The sequence below is a fragment of the Odocoileus virginianus genome, chromosome 20 (genome assembly GCF_023699985.2).
Source record: "Odocoileus virginianus isolate 20LAN1187 ecotype Illinois chromosome 20, Ovbor_1.2, whole genome shotgun sequence".
Classification (NCBI taxonomy): domain Eukaryota; kingdom Metazoa; phylum Chordata; class Mammalia; order Artiodactyla; family Cervidae; genus Odocoileus; species Odocoileus virginianus.
Genome location: NC_069693.1, coordinates 5458044 through 5473046, shown reverse-complemented (window position 1 = coordinate 5473046; position 15003 = coordinate 5458044). Strand labels below are relative to the sequence as shown.

Below are 15003 nucleotides of genomic sequence, written 5' to 3'. Positions count from 1 at the left end.
GCAAAGGTATGGAGGCATGAAAGATCATTTATCCATCCGTCCATCCATTCGTCCAGCTTTTCCTCCATTTATGCATTAATTGATTCCTCCAGCCATCTTCCCACTTATTCATTGTGTATACTCTTCATTCATCCATCCATCTATCCATCCATCCATCTGTTCAAACAGTCATCTATGTCCTCATTCATCCACTTATTCCATCAGTTACACATCCACTCATTCATGTATTTATTCATCAGTATCCAAAGTCAATGCAGGAGACCCCGGTTCGATTCCTGGGTTGGGACGATCCCATGGAGAAGGGATAGGCTGCCCACTCCAGTATTCTTGGGTTTCCCTAGTGGCTCAGCTGGTAAAGAATCCACCTGCAATGCGGGAGACCTGGGTTCGATCCCTGCGTTGGGAACATTCCCTGGAGAAGGGAGAGGCTACCCACTCCAGTATTCTGGCCTGGAGAATTCCATGGACTGTATAGCCCATGGTGTTGCAAAGAGTCGGACACGACTGAGCGACTTTCACTCACCTCAGAGATTCAAAGTCATATGATCTTCTTACTCTAAATGCCACCTCCTCAGGGAGCCTTCCCTGACTCTCTTTCTAAAGAACTCCCCAACACCGTCCCTCTTTTACCCTCCACTCCTTTTTCTTTGTAGCACGCACCCCGACTGGTCACTGTGCTCTCTTATTATGTGTCCATTCATCTGGTGTCTGTGTCCACCACCAGAACGCATGCATTCATTCGGCAAGTATTTGTTGAGGATCGACTGAGTGCCAGGCTCTGTTGTAGGCACTGGGAAGACAGACAAAAATCCTCACCTGTGCAGAGCTGATACTATAGTGGGGGGCATTGGACAACAAGTGTAGTAAGTAAATTACTGGCAGGTTGGAGAATGATGAGTTGCTGTGGACTTCCCAGGAGGTACTAGTGGTAAAGAACCTGCCTGCCAATGCAGGAGATGTAAGAGATGTGGGTTCGATCCCTGGATCAGGAAGATCCCCTGGAAGAGGGCATGGCAACACACTCCAGTATTCTTGCCTGGAGAATCCCATAGACAGAGAAACCTGATGGGGTGACAAAGAGTCGGACATGACTGAAGCAACTTAGCCTGCACCCATGAGGGCTGTGGTCAAAGAAAATGCAGAACAAGTGAGAGGTATTAGTGATCCAGAGGAGAGGTTGCTCAGATAAGTCGTCATGGACAAAGTGGTCTCTGAGCAATGGCTGAAAGATGAGGGAGCCAAGTGGTTTTCTAAGGGAATTGCATTCCAGGACAGAGAGAATGATGTGTGAGAAAGCCGTAAGGCAGGGCTGAGCTTGATGTGTTGGAGATTCATTGAGCAGGCCAGCGTGGCTGGAGCAAAGTAATCAAGGGGAGAGGGAGGAAGATGTGAGTAGAGAGGGGGCAAAGCGGGCCAGGTGGGGTAGGACCTTGCTTTAACTTTGAGACTGGCGCTAGGGGTGGACGCTGAGCAGAGGAGGGACAAGATCTAACTTAGGTATGAACGGATTCCCTCCGCCTGCCATGTAGGAGTAGATCGATGTGAGCTCTCTAAGGGCTGGAACTGCATCTTTGTTCCTTCCATCTCCTTGGCTCCTGGAACAAGGGTCTGCAAACTATGACCCACAGGCTAAATCCTTGTGTTTCCTATTTGTATAAATAAAGTTTTATTGAAACAAACCCACACCCACTTGTTCACATATTATCTATGGTTGCTCTCCTGCTAAATAGAGTAGTTACAGCAGAGACCATCTGGCTCTCAAGCCTGAAAATATTCACTGTTTGGCCTTTTACAGAAAAACTGTGCTGACCCCTGGCCTGGAACAAGGCCTGGCACATAGTAGGCACTCAGTAAATATTTGTTGTCGCATAACTGAGCCAGTCTCTCATCTGTGACCCACACAAGGCTGCCAGCTTGCTCTTGTCTCAGAGCCAGCTCCAGTCACATGCGGGAAAACAACAGCCCAGGGACCAAAAATAAAATCCTGGAACCATTCACATCTCTGCCACGGAGGAATTGCTCAGGCAGGAATATAGTCAGGACACACGGAGAAACTTCTCATGCTCTTCATCCTTTTATTTTTCTTTGTTAAGACTTGGGGCTCTTTTACCCCTGCCAGGCATGGAAACTGCTCCCCCTATTTCAAACTTAAAAAAATCCCCCAAACCCTCTTCCATAGAGAAGTCCCCACTCCCTGACTTTCCTGTCTCCTCTCCTGTCAACTCCAAAGTTTTGTTTTTGTACATGACTTAGGTCCCAGCCGGTTTTTTTTCTCCCGTGCTTCCGCTGCCCATTACTCAGATTCTACATAATGAGGCAGTTATGAGTTAAGAATGATGGGGCTGTGCCAGCTGGCATGAATCCCTCTGGGAACTGAGAAAGCTCCCACACTCCTATTTCCTTTTCTTCTACACACATTGATCACAGTATTATATCCATCCTCACTTTCTGAGTTCCTTCTTTACTGCAGTTTGTCCTGTACCCTCAGGATCCACAGAGAAATTAGAGCCAGTCCCTGAGAGCTGGGAATTCACAGTTTAATGGAGACAGTCCCAGTGCTGGGGGTGAAGAGATGGATGCATGGTGGGATGCATCCATCCATCATCCATGGTGGGGATGACTTGACCGTCAAGGGGATGAGTTTGAAGTTTTATTCTGAGGACCCTCTCTGGCAGACTTGGATGGAGGCCAGATGGAGGGCTCTGAGGGAGCAGGGTGCCTCCTTCTGACTTGGTGTACATTCTGGTGATCTCACATAGGTATCCACACCCCAGATGCTGGGGCCAGATTGCTTGTGCTCAAATCCAGAGGCTCAGATCCAGAGGCTTTCTAACTGTGTAGTCTTGGGTAGGTTTCCCTCAGTGTCCTCACTGTAAAATGGGTATGACTAGTACCTACCACTTAGAGCTATTGGGAGGATCATGGGATTAATACATACAAAGAGCTTAGAACTGTGCCTGGGACACAATTGTTGTTGTTTAGTCGCTAAGTTGTGTCCCATACTTTTGTGACCCCATGAACTATATATAGCCCACCAGACTCCTCTCTCCATGGGCTCCTCTGTGCATGGGATTTCCCAGGCAAGAATACCGGAGTGGGTTGCCATTTCCTTCTCCAGGAGATCTTCCCAAGTCATGAATCAAACTTGCATCTCCTACATTGCAGGCAGATTCTTTACCACTAAGTCACCAGGGAAGCCCACCCGGCAGAGTCGGCACTCAGTAAACATCAGCAACTATTAAAAGTACTTAGCAACAGGCATTCTATTATCATTTAGTGATGTCATCAATTATCCTATAGATTGAGCTGAAAGAATGACATCTCCAGTTTAGACCCTGGGTGGGAATGATGACATCACCAGTTACCAGGTAGAAAATGGTTAGAATGTACACGCCAGAGGTTTCATTCCCACTTGAATTTCTGTTGTGTCCCAGTCCACACTCTTCTCTGGGGCACATGGGATTATCACCTATTTGCGCCTCAGTTTTCTATTAATCAAATGCAGATAATGAAAGTATCAATCTCATAGGATTGTTGAGAGAATCCAATGAGTTAGATGCACACGAAGGCCACAATGTCCAGCGCACAGTCAGCATGCAATAGACAGCAGCTCCCGTTAGCCTTATGGCAAGAGGACTCCACGGTGGACACGCTGGCTAGGGTAACAGGTGCTCCCCTCTCTGTCTGGGAGTCTTGGCTAAGAGCACAGGCTCAGGGGTCTGACCTACCACAGTCTGAGACCAGATCTACCTTCAAGAGCAGACAGGAGACCCTGGGCACGTTGCAGGCCTGAAAGTGGAGATAATGACAGTGCCAGCTCACAGGACTGGCACGAGGAGGCATCAACATGATGATGGTCATGCTCCCAGCACACAGTTAGCCTTCGTACATGTGAACTGTATAATCACTGAGGATGTCCTTGGAAAGGTCCTCCCCTCCATGGAACCGTTTGTCCATCTGCAAAGAAATGGGCAGTGACCATGGCAATCTCAAAGCTTCTTGCCTATAAGGACTCACCTTTGCTCTGGCTGAGTGTAGGTGTTGGGAGTTGAATGCTGTCACCGGTGTCTGCCCTTATCCCTGCACCAGCTCTTTCTTTCTGTTTCTTCATGCCCCATCTCTTACCTGTCAACTTTCCCCTTTCTCCGGCTTCTTTCCCTTGTTCTTTCTCTTTGTCTCTTGGTTCTCTCCTGCATGCTATCAGAAGACTGTAGAGCAATAAATAATGATAGTAATAATAATTTATTTAATCTTTCCTCCATGCTAGGACAGCTCTTTGCACATATTAACTCATTTAATTCACACAAGGACTTGTTACTGTTGGTTCAACAAACACTTACAGAGTTCCTCCTGTGTGCCAGGGCCTGAGAATCCAGCTCAGAGCAAAAGAAAGATCCTCGCCCTCGTGGGACTCACGTTCTAGTGGGGAGATAGAAGATAAAAAGGTAAACAAACATCTCTTCTAGTGCTATGAGGGAAAAAATCCAAGGAAGTCAAAGGAAGAAAGTGAAATGTTTTCTACAGGATGGTTGGAAAAGGCCTTCTGGGGGAGGTGATGCTTCCCTGGTGGCTCAGATGGTAAAGAATTCTCCTGCAATGCAGGAGACCCGGGTTCCATCCCTGGGTCGGGAAGATCACTTGAAGAAAGGAATGGCAACCCACTCCAGTACTCTTGCTTGGAGAATCCCATAGACAGAGGAACCTGGTGGGTTACAGTCCATGGGGTCACAAAGAGTCGGACACGACTGAGTGACTATCACACTTTTCTGGAGGAGGTGACATTGGATCTGACCTGATGATGTGAGGTGGGGCAGCCATGCAAGATCTGTGGGAAGAAAGTGCCAGTGCAAAGGCCCTGAGGCAGAACCATGCCTGGGGAGTGTTTGAGGAGTTGAGGAACAGCTGGAAAGCCTGTATCCCTGGAGCTGAATGAAGGGGAGTTGCTCTCACACAGGGCCCCCTGGGACCACATCATGCAGGGTCTTGTGGGCCACAGTGAGGACTTTGACTTTTACTCTGACAAGGAGCCATGAAAGGTTCTGAGCAGAGGAGGGGTGCAGTCTGGACAAAGGTTGACAGGATCCCATTGGCAATAGGCTGTGGGGGGAGGGGATGGTGAAGGTGGGGGCAGAGAGATCATCCTCTCCACTTGACAGACATAGAAAATAAACAGAACCTCAAAAAAAGGCCAGCAATGGGCTCAAGCTCCCACAGCTGTTGAGCAGTGGAGACAGCTTGGCAGGCTGGCTGGGACTTGAGTGCTGTGTAGTCCACCCTCCCTTCCCTCTCCTCAAGCCTAGCTGCTCACCCCTCCTGAAGTCTCAGTGTACACCTGTAAAATCGGGACACAGCTCAGAGACCAGTGGTACACGGCTCACCAGCAACATGCTAGCTCCAGACGTGGGCACCACCTCAGGGTTCAGAGGAGCTTTCACTTTGTGGCCTTGGGAAGGTGCCTACCTCTCTCCCGAGCCTGTTTCCCCATCTATCACTTGGGAAGCATTAACCAACATCTGGGTGTAGCCTGGTGGTTAAGAGCGCAAGTTCTGGCGTCAGATTTGGCAGGATCTGAGTCCTTGGTCTGCCACTTGCCAGCTCTATAACTTCCAGCAATTAGACATCTTCTTTCTAAGCTTCGGTTTACCTCATCTGGAAGATGAAGATCTTAACAGCACTAATTCCAAGGGGGTAGTTGTAAGGATTAAATGAGATCATGCAGGTAAAGCGCTTAGCACAGCTCCTGGCATACATCAGGCACTCAATAAATGATCATTATTATTATTACTAACAGTAATGCCCACACCTCTGGGTGGGTGAGAACCTGGAGAGTGCCTGGTGGTACGCGGTCGGCGTTTGACAAAAGTGAATTCTCTCGCCCTTCTCTCATGCCTGCCGGCTCCCGGGGGACCCAGGCATTCCGGCCTCCGGCCGCCCCCCCCACACGCCGACCCTTACAAAGGCCGTCATTCATGTCTGGTGCACAAAGCGGCTCATTCACCCGGGTCCTTTGGGCTTCCCGCCCCTGGCCGCCCCTTGTGCCTCGCCATTGGTCAGACCCCCTGCCTGTCAGGCTTCGGGTCTTGCCTGCGACCGTGCCGCCTAGCTCCACGCTCCGGAGCCGTTCTTTTCCCACGGCTGGCACACTCCGGCAACTTCTGATTGGCCCCGCCCGCCAGCCGCTCCTCTTGATTGGCGGGTGCGCACCCTGTGGGCGAGTCCATAGTTTGTCGCAGCGGGCGCCGATTGGCCCCTGTTGCGCTTGTGTGGGCGGGGCTTTCTTGGCTGGCCCGCCCCTCCTTCTCCCCAGGCCGAAGCCTCGGGACGGCCCTGGAAGCCGGTGAGTGCCCGGGGCCCGCTGCCCGCTTGAGGCGGCGGGGAGTGGAACTGGGTCCCGGGAGGCTGGAGCTCCGGGGTTGCGGTCGGGGCTCCGGAGGCCGACGCGAGCTGCGGGGGAGGGGCGGTGACGTGGACACTCACCTTGCGCTCAGTCGGACGGCAGCGGGGGGCCAGGGGACGGGGTGGGGCGGGGCGTCTCCACTCGCCCCCACAACTCGAGTTCCTCCTCTAGGAGAGGCCGAGTCGGGGTCCTCGCTGGAGGCCCAGGCCCCAGGCCTGTTTCGCAGATGGGGAAACTGAGGCTCGCTTTGGGACATTGGACGCTTTAATACTGAGTCATTGCCTTCAATCCCCCGCCCTCGATGACTGTGTCTCTGTCTTCACGTGTAAAAATCGCGGACCGGAGACAGGGATCATCGTGACTTGCAGAGCTGAGGGGTGGGGAAAGACATCTTTGAGCCCCGCGATGTACTTGGGCACTTTTACTTTTATAACTAAATAATTAACTTTAGATTATATTAACTCGAGATGGGTTGTATTGCACCCATTTAACAGGGAAAGAATAACAGGCTGCACAGAGGTGGTGACTGCAGGCCGACAGGGCTGAGAACAACACTTTGAAGACCTACTGTGTGCTGGGTTCCTTAACCTTTTTAATCCAACACTAGTCCGCTAAGGAAGGCTGTAGTTCCTAAGAAGTAGATGGGGAAGGAGGTTGAGAGTTACCACCTGGGAAGAGGAAATTGACATCTTTGAGGACCTACTACGGGTTCCACCCAAATCTCCTCTTTAGAAAATGGTCTGGGCTTGAACCCCAGCCCTCCTTCTTACTGGCTGTGTGACCTTGAGCCGGTTACTTCCTTCACCTCTCCATGCCTCAGTTTCTCCAGAGAAATGGAGATACTTACAGTAATTAGCCTCCAACTAATAAAAATAACTGGGAAAAAAAAAAAAAGAAATGGAGATACTAATTGTCCTTATCTCACTGGTTTTTGAGGTCATTCTATGAGTTTGGTCAACTGTTCTAAAAGCAGGAAAACCCTCGGCCCATAGTAGGTGCGCTTAGTTACCATTATTTAGTCCTCAATTCAGAGAACTGAAGCTCCAGAGTCTAGAAAAGCATGTTCTCGTCTTCTTCGGTACTTCTCGGGCTCCCTGTGGATTGTACGACCCCGTTTCCAGGGTTGAGGAAACTAAAGTTCTGCGTTATTAAATGATGTCTCCTTGCATTACTTGTTTAAACGCTGGGCTGGGCATTTTCTCCTATATGGGTTTATTAATTTCATTGGCCTTCATTCGCAAAGAGGAAAGCCAAAGCCCAGAAAGCTTGAGCAGGATTCGAACCCGTCCGCTGCGGGCCCTTGACCTTTGCTCGCCCAGAGGAGGAGGGGCCCTGGCGCCGCTGCCGCCGCCGCCGCCGCCCACCTGGCAACAGGCTCATCCCCGCCTCTCCCCATCCCCCTGTCTAGGGCAACTCCGGGATCCGCCCCCTTCCCCAGCCGGGCAGGTGCTAGGTGACATCAGAGCCGGGCTCCCTCCCGGTGACGCGACGTGGCCCCGCCCCGCGCTGGACCGCCGAGGTAGCCGCACCTGGGAGCTCTGAAGAGGCCGGGGGATTCCTGGGCCCCCTCCCCAGCTTCCCGATTCCTGTACCAGCCGGCCCCCCCCAGGTAGCCCGGAGGGTTCGCGAGGTGAGGCACTTGGGTCTTAGGGAGATGGGGGTTGGGCGCTGGGATTCCGGGATCTGAGGAGGGAGTCGGGGGCCAGGAACCCCAGGTCTGGTTAAGGACGGCTCTGGGAGGCTGGGCTCATGGGTCTCGAGGGAGGAAGGCGCTGGGAACTGGACTCCCCTGAGAGCTGGAATGTGTGCATCTTGAGGGAAGAGGGGGCTGGGAGCCTGGACTTCTGGGTCTGAGGGAGGAGGGGTTGGATGCCCAGATTTCTGAGTCTAGGGACAGAGAGTACCCTTGGATCCTAGCACTAGAGTGAGGTCGGAGGGCTGGATGCCAAGGGCCCCAACCCCTGCCTCAGGGGCGGATCCCTGGCTCCTTCTCCTTTCCAGCCAGCAGTCCCTGCCCCTCCCAGGCAGGTGCTTTCACCTGCACTGGTGACAGAAATGAGTCCTGGCAGAGGTGTTCCTGCCGGTTAAGGAGGGTGGGGCTGCCAGAGGGCCAGGCCACCCCATCAGAGCTGTCATCAGCCCTCAGAAGCTGGTCCCAGGCGTCTTCATCTCTAGCCTCTTCGCCTCTAGCCGGCTGCAGTGAGGTGAGAGGGCTGGAATTCACAGGTCCAAAGGAGGAGAGGCCTGAGGGTTCCTGGAAATATAGTCTGCTGAGGGCCCAGACTCCTGGGTCTGGAGGAGGAGGGGCTGGGGGCCCAGATTCCTGAGTCTGGAGGAGGAGGGGCTGGGGGCCTGGACTCCTGGGTCCAAGGGAGGATGGACCGGGGACTCAGACTCTTGGCTGTAGTGAGGGGAAGCACAGGGCTGGGTAATTGCAAAAAACTCCCAAACCCTTCCTGGTCAAAGGCCGTGAGCTGGAGAGGAAGTGGGTAGGGTGAGGGTGAGGGTAAAGTCCCAGGGATGGGACTTGGCTCTGAAAGGATGAAGGCCACTCAGGAGGCCTGGAGTCAGTCTGGGCCACCTGGGGCCTGGGAAGTGGAGAGAGATATGGCATCAGATGGCGGGAGACGCCCGCTATTTGAATGCAGGGGCCTGGGGTTTGAGGCCAGAGAGCAGCAGGACCAAATGTCATAGGGTGAGGGTGGGGGCCTGGGACCACTGGTGGTGGGGAGAGGGCCTGGGGGTAAGAGGGGCGTGTGGCCTGGAGCTGAGTGTCCAGGTAAGGGAAAGACAAGAACCTGATGAGGCCAGATCCGGAGATGTCCGAGAGGAGCTGGGTGTCTGGAGGGACTTCTCCAGAGATATGTTGAGGTTGGGCTGGGGGGCCTGGAGGGCAGAGGCAGAAGCACCAAGCTGCGGCAGACGGAGCACTGGGGGGTCCTGTGACTGGCGCGTGGGCAGCGATGTGGCCGTTTGAGGCCGTGGGAGGCAACAGGGTCCGGCTTCTTCAGGAGCAGGGCACAGTGAGGGTCGGGGGGCATGGTTTTCCTCATGGGTGCTTAAACTGCTCTGGAATTGCCAAGCTCTGTTCCTGCTGGTCTACAGCCCCTTTAAGGGCAGGAAGGGGTCTAGCACAGGCTGGCTCAGATCTGAAAGCTCATCTTGGCTTGTGACTGTTTGAGATGTGTCTGAGACCAGATTGACCCCAGACCAGGTGCTCCTCGAAGCAGGGCCTGACTCATCTCTGGATCCCCAGACACTCTGGGCAGAGCTCAGGACTTAAGAAAACTTCAGGGAATGTTGAGTGAATGCAGAAGTTAATGAATGGGGCCAGCCCATGGTAAAGAGAAGGATTTGAGGTTGCAGGGAAGAAAGCCACTGCTAACGGATTGATGAAATTCAGGTCTGTTCTGGGGTAGCCCAGAGGTGGTGAGAGAACCCGAGTTACAGAAATCAGGTTGACACCCTCCTAGGGCTTACATCTCTGAGGTCAAGTTCCTCAGCGTGACCCAGTCTGACCCTCTTTGTCCCTAATCTTTCCTTACCTACCACCCTTCCTCCCTGGGTTACCTGGCTCCAGCCACACTGGCCCTCTCACAATGAGGGCCACAGACATAGAGGCACATGCCTGCCCCAGGGCCTTTGCATGAGCTATTCTCCCAGCCTGGAATGCTGTTTTGTCTGACATTCCCATGGCCTACTCCCTTCATCTCTCTCAGGTCTTTATTCAGATGCCACATCAGAGAGGCTTTCCTTGGCCACCCCAATTAAAACTTTAATGCCCCTCAACCATAACAGTCCCTGTTCTCTGCTTCATTTTCCCCCTTGGCATGTATCATCATTTAACATACTGTGTAATTTACTTATTTATCTTTGAATCTGTCTCCTGGGATTAGAGCAGCACTAACTCACAGAAACACAGTGCAAGCCAAATGTGTAATTTAAAATTTTCTAGCCACATTAAAAATAAAGAAATAAAAAGGAACAAGTGACCTAAGTGCTAATGATGTATTTTTTTTAATCCAATATGTTACTAAATGTAAGAAACATGAGTGAGCTTTTTGTTGTGCTGTTTTTGAAATCGGGTGTGTGTCTTAACGCTCAGAACCCATCTCAGCATGGATTCTTCATTTCAACTCTCCAGTAGCCGCACATGGCCTTGGCTCCTATGATAGCCAGATCAGGGCTAGAATGTAAACACCTTAGGAAGGCAGGAATCTTTTTCTGGCTTGTTCTTTGCTATATGGCTGACACCTTGAACAGAATTATTTTTAGAAAATTTATTTTATTGAAATATAGTTGATTTACAATGTTGTGTTAATTTCTTCTGTATAGAAAAGTGATTCAGTTATACATATATATTCTTTTCCATTATGGTTTATCACTCTATATTGAATAGAGTTCCCTGGACTATACTGTAGGACCTTGTTGTTTATCCATTCTATCTATAATAGTTGGCATCTGCTAATCCCAAACTTCCAATCCTTGCCTCCCTCATCCCCCACCCCTTGGCCTCCACAAGTGTATTCTCTATGTTTGTGAGTCTGTTTCTCTTTTCCTAGATAAGTATATTTGTTACATATTTTAGATTTCATATATAAGTTATATCATATGGTATTTGTCTTTCTCTGTCTGACAATTCATTTAATATGATAACCCCTAGGTCCATCCATGTTGCTGCAGATAGCATTGCTTCATTCTATTTTTTGAATGGCTGAGTAGCATTCCATTGTATATATCTACCACATCTTTATTCATTCATCTGTCAATGGACATTCAGGTTGTTATTCAAGAATTATTGAATTGGGAATTCACCAGCGGTTTAGTGGTTAGGACCCCCAGCTTTCAGTGCCAGTGGCCCCTGTTCAGTCCCTGGTCGGGGAATTAAGATCCCGGAAGCCTCCGGGTCCAGCCACACACACGCGAATTATTGAATGAATGAATGGATAGAGAGGTGGATGGTGGAATGGGTGAAAAAGGCCTGTGAACCCATTTTGCAGCAGTATAAATTGAGGTCTGGTGGAGAAGGCAGTGGCGACTGTCTTGGGGGATCTGCGGTGGGGATGGAACCCCTCCGTGACCTTGGTCCTCTGCTCTCTCCCTGCAGACCATGGCAGCAGTGACCGTGTCGGTGCCCGGTCGGAAGGCGCCCCCCAGGCCGGGCCCGGTACCCGAGGCCGCGCAGCCGTTCCTGTTCGCACCGCGCGGGCCGGGCGTGGGCAGCGGGCCCGGGGGCTCGGCCGCGTCCCCGCAGGTGGAGTGGACGGCACGGCGCCTGGTCTGGGTGCCGTCGGAGCTGCATGGCTTTGAGGCGGCGGCGCTGCGGCACGAGGGCGACGAGGAGGCCGAGGTGGAGCTGGCGGAGAGCGGCCGGCGGCTGCGGCTGCCCCGCGACCAGATCCAGCGCATGAACCCGCCCAAGTTCAGCAAGGCCGAGGACATGGCCGAGCTGACCTGCCTCAACGAGGCCTCGGTGCTGCACAACCTCCGCGAGCGCTACTACTCCGGCCTCATCTACGTGAGTGGCCCCCTTCCCCAGGAGGGCCTCGCCCGGGCCGTGAGTGGCCCCCTTCCCCAGGGGGGCCTCGCCGGGGCCGTGAGTGGCCCCCTTCCCCAGGGGGGCCTCGCCCGGGCCGTGAGTGGCCCCCTTCCCCAGGAGGGCCTCGCCCGGGCCGTGAGTGGCCCCCTTCCCCAGGGGGGCCTCGCCGGGGCCGTGAGTGGCCTCCTTCCCCAGGGGGGCCTCGCCGGGGCCGTGAGTGGCCTCCTTCCCCAGGGGGGCCTCGCCGGGGCCGTGAGTGGCCCCCTTCCCCAGGGGGGCCTCGCCGGGGCCGTGAGTGGCCTCCTTCCCCAGGGGGGCCTCGCCCGGGCCGTGAGTGGCCTCCTTCCCCAGGAGGGCCTCGCCCGGGCCGTGAGTGGCCGCCTTCCCCAGGGGGGCCTCGCCCGGGCTGGGTGTCAGCACGCAGCTGGAACCGACCTCAGGCTGTTTCTAGTTCTCCCCTCAGGTCATGTGACGATGCCCACCCTTAGTTGCCGAGTGATAAATTACTGGATTACCAGGACTGCCTCAGACCCCACTGCAGGCGTCTCATAGTATCATACAGTAGATGCTCCTTATTGGGCTTCCTTCCCCTGTGGCTCAGTGGTAAAGAATCCTCATGCAATGCAGGAGCCCCAGAAGAAGCGGGTTCGATCCCTGGGTGGGGAAGTTCCCCTGGAGAAGGAAATGGCAACCCACTCCAGTATTCTTGCCTGGGAAACCCTGTGGACAGGGGAGCCTGGCCGGCTACAGTCCCTGGGGTCCGGGAGAGTCGGACTTGACTGAAACGACTGAGTGAGCAAGCAAGGCACTCTAAATATATTGTTTCAATACACTTGCACAATTATAAAGCACTTTGTCCCCAGGTTACAGATAAAGAAACTGAGGCACAGAAAAGTCAAGTTCTTTGACCAAGGTCACTCAGTTGGGCTTGGTAGTCTGGCTCCAGGCTCCACCACTTTGCTATTAGGGCCTTTTAGGATTAAGACAGGACTGGTCATAGTGAGATTGACTGTGGCCTAGTCACTGTTAACCTTTTAATGTCTCAGTTGTTTAATCTTAACAGCAAGCAGGTGGAGTCGGGCTGTGGTTCTTAGCTCTGCCTTCTTGTTACAGTCAGCTGTGGAATTTTTACAAAATACCAGCACCGAAGCCCTGCCCCACCCCATTTGAATCAGACTCTCTGGGGGTGTGACATGAACACTGGTATTTTTAATAAGCTTCCAGAGTGTCAGAGCAAACAGGATTAGAGATGTTGACAGGGAATGTCGACAATAATAATGAGAAATAATGATCATGGGTGGCTAGCAAATATTTATCGAGTACTTACCATGTGCCAAACACTGTTCTAAGTGCTGCATGTGGGTTATCAGCTCACTTCTGGGCTGGGGACTTGTCCTTATCGCCTGATGTTTTGGGAATGTTAAGTGACTTGGGTCCCAGGTCACATGGACATGAGGGATTTGAACCCAGGCAGCTGGGCCCAGAGTCACGCTCTGAATATCAGCTTAGAGGGCTGGAGTCTCACTGCCTTGCTCATTGAAACTGGCCTCTCAAGAAAAGCCACAAAATATCTTGCTAAGACCGTAAAAGGAAAAATGCTGGTTTTATATGTTTTAAAAACCACAAAACTTTCATGAAAGTAATAAAAGAATATGTCACTAAATGATGAGATGTATAAAAAAAATAAAAATAAATAAGCTGGCCTCAGTATCCACCGCAGTAAGGGTCACAAGCACAAGGTGAGGGTATTTTTATGATTTCTGACTCCTGTTTGGGAGAGAGACTGAGGCTGTGAGAGGGGCCAGTGGCTGGCTCCGGGCCCCTCAGCTTTTGGTGGCAGGGGTGGGATTTGACTGCAGGATTGTCTGGCCCTGCACTGAGGTGACACCTTCTGCAGCCTGTGTTAGGCCCTTAGGATTCCTTGCTTGCCTTTGTGAGCCATGGGAGCTCTGTGAGCCTCTGTCTGGGCCACTGCCCTGGACCTGTCAAAGTCAGGGGATCGGAGAGGCACCCCGAACCCTGAGCCACCCCTTTCCTGTTAATACAAACTCTGAACCCTCACAGCAACGTTGTAGGGTATCTCCTATCATCCCCATTCTGTCGGTGGGGACACTGAGCTTCAGAGAGGGGCCTAGACTTAGGCCACGCCCCACCAGCTACCAACCAGCTTAACTGGGATTTGAACCCAGGCTGTCTGACTCCAGACCCCCCATTCTATCCACCATAGTGGGAAGATTGTTGGGAAAGTTCAGGGGGGGAAATGGTGAGGCCTGAGCAAAGACTGTGGTCTGAGAGTCAGAGAATTGGGGCCTGACAAATGAAAGTGAGATGGAAGTTTCTGGAAGCCCAGACAGGATACAAATTGGGCCTTAACAACAATCATTAGCACTCAGGGAGGGCCTGCTTTCTCCATGAGGTGCTGGAGATACTAAACTTCATTTCAGGATGATCTGGTTGACCCCTGCTCCACATACGGCTGTGAGGTAGGGGTTATTACCTCCTTTGTGCACGGCTTGGAGAGGAAAAGACATTGGCCCAGGAGTAGTTAACAGCTAACGTATTAGGCATGCCCAGGGACTTCCCCGGTGGTCTAGTGGTTAAGACTCCACGCTTCCACTGCAGGGGATGCAGGTTTGAGCCCTGGCCAGGGAACTAAGATCCTGCATGCTTCGAGATATGACATAATTGAGTAAATAAATAAATAAATAAGCACACACAGGGCTCCAGGGCCCACGCTTAGCTCTGTACTTGCAACATGAACTTGTGGGTAGCTCCCCGGAGCCCTCTATAGAAGCACTGTTCCCATACCCATGCGATCAAAAGGGGACCCGGAAAAGTTAAGGTATGTGCTCAAGCCTCCCAGCTAGAAGATTCGGATTCAAGCTCCACCCAGCTTATCCTCAGGCTATGCTTAGTAAATACTAACTGGCCAAAGGGAATGACAGTTCTTCCCAGTGGAAAGGGAGAGGGGGGTGTCCAGGATTCCAGAAACCCAGTTCCTGCAGCTCATAGGCTATTTGGCCTTGTGTGGTCCCTTCCCTGGGATGCCCAGGGCAGAAGGGGACCC

General features: G+C 52.4%; 1 protein-coding gene across 6 annotated transcripts in view; it reads left to right on the top strand.

Moving 5' to 3' along the window:
* The first annotated feature begins 6254 nt into the window (after positions 1-6254).
* The window catches only part of MYH14 (myosin heavy chain 14), a 76478-nt gene continuing 67729 nt past the window's right edge, over positions 6255-15003 (top strand). For 2 of the 6 annotated variants that reach the window (XM_070450456.1, XM_070450453.1), the window contains exons 1-3: positions 6255-6337; positions 7806-8006; positions 11505-11915. In XM_070450456.1, coding sequence (XP_070306557.1) covers positions 11508-11915 — 408 coding nt within the window. In that variant the 5' untranslated portion in view covers positions 6255-6337; positions 7806-8006; positions 11505-11507. Of the gene's footprint in view, positions 6338-7805; positions 8028-11504; positions 11916-15003 lie in introns of all 6 variants that reach the window. The other 4 variants (XM_070450458.1, XM_070450457.1, XM_070450454.1 and 1 more) reach the window with 3 other exon arrangements.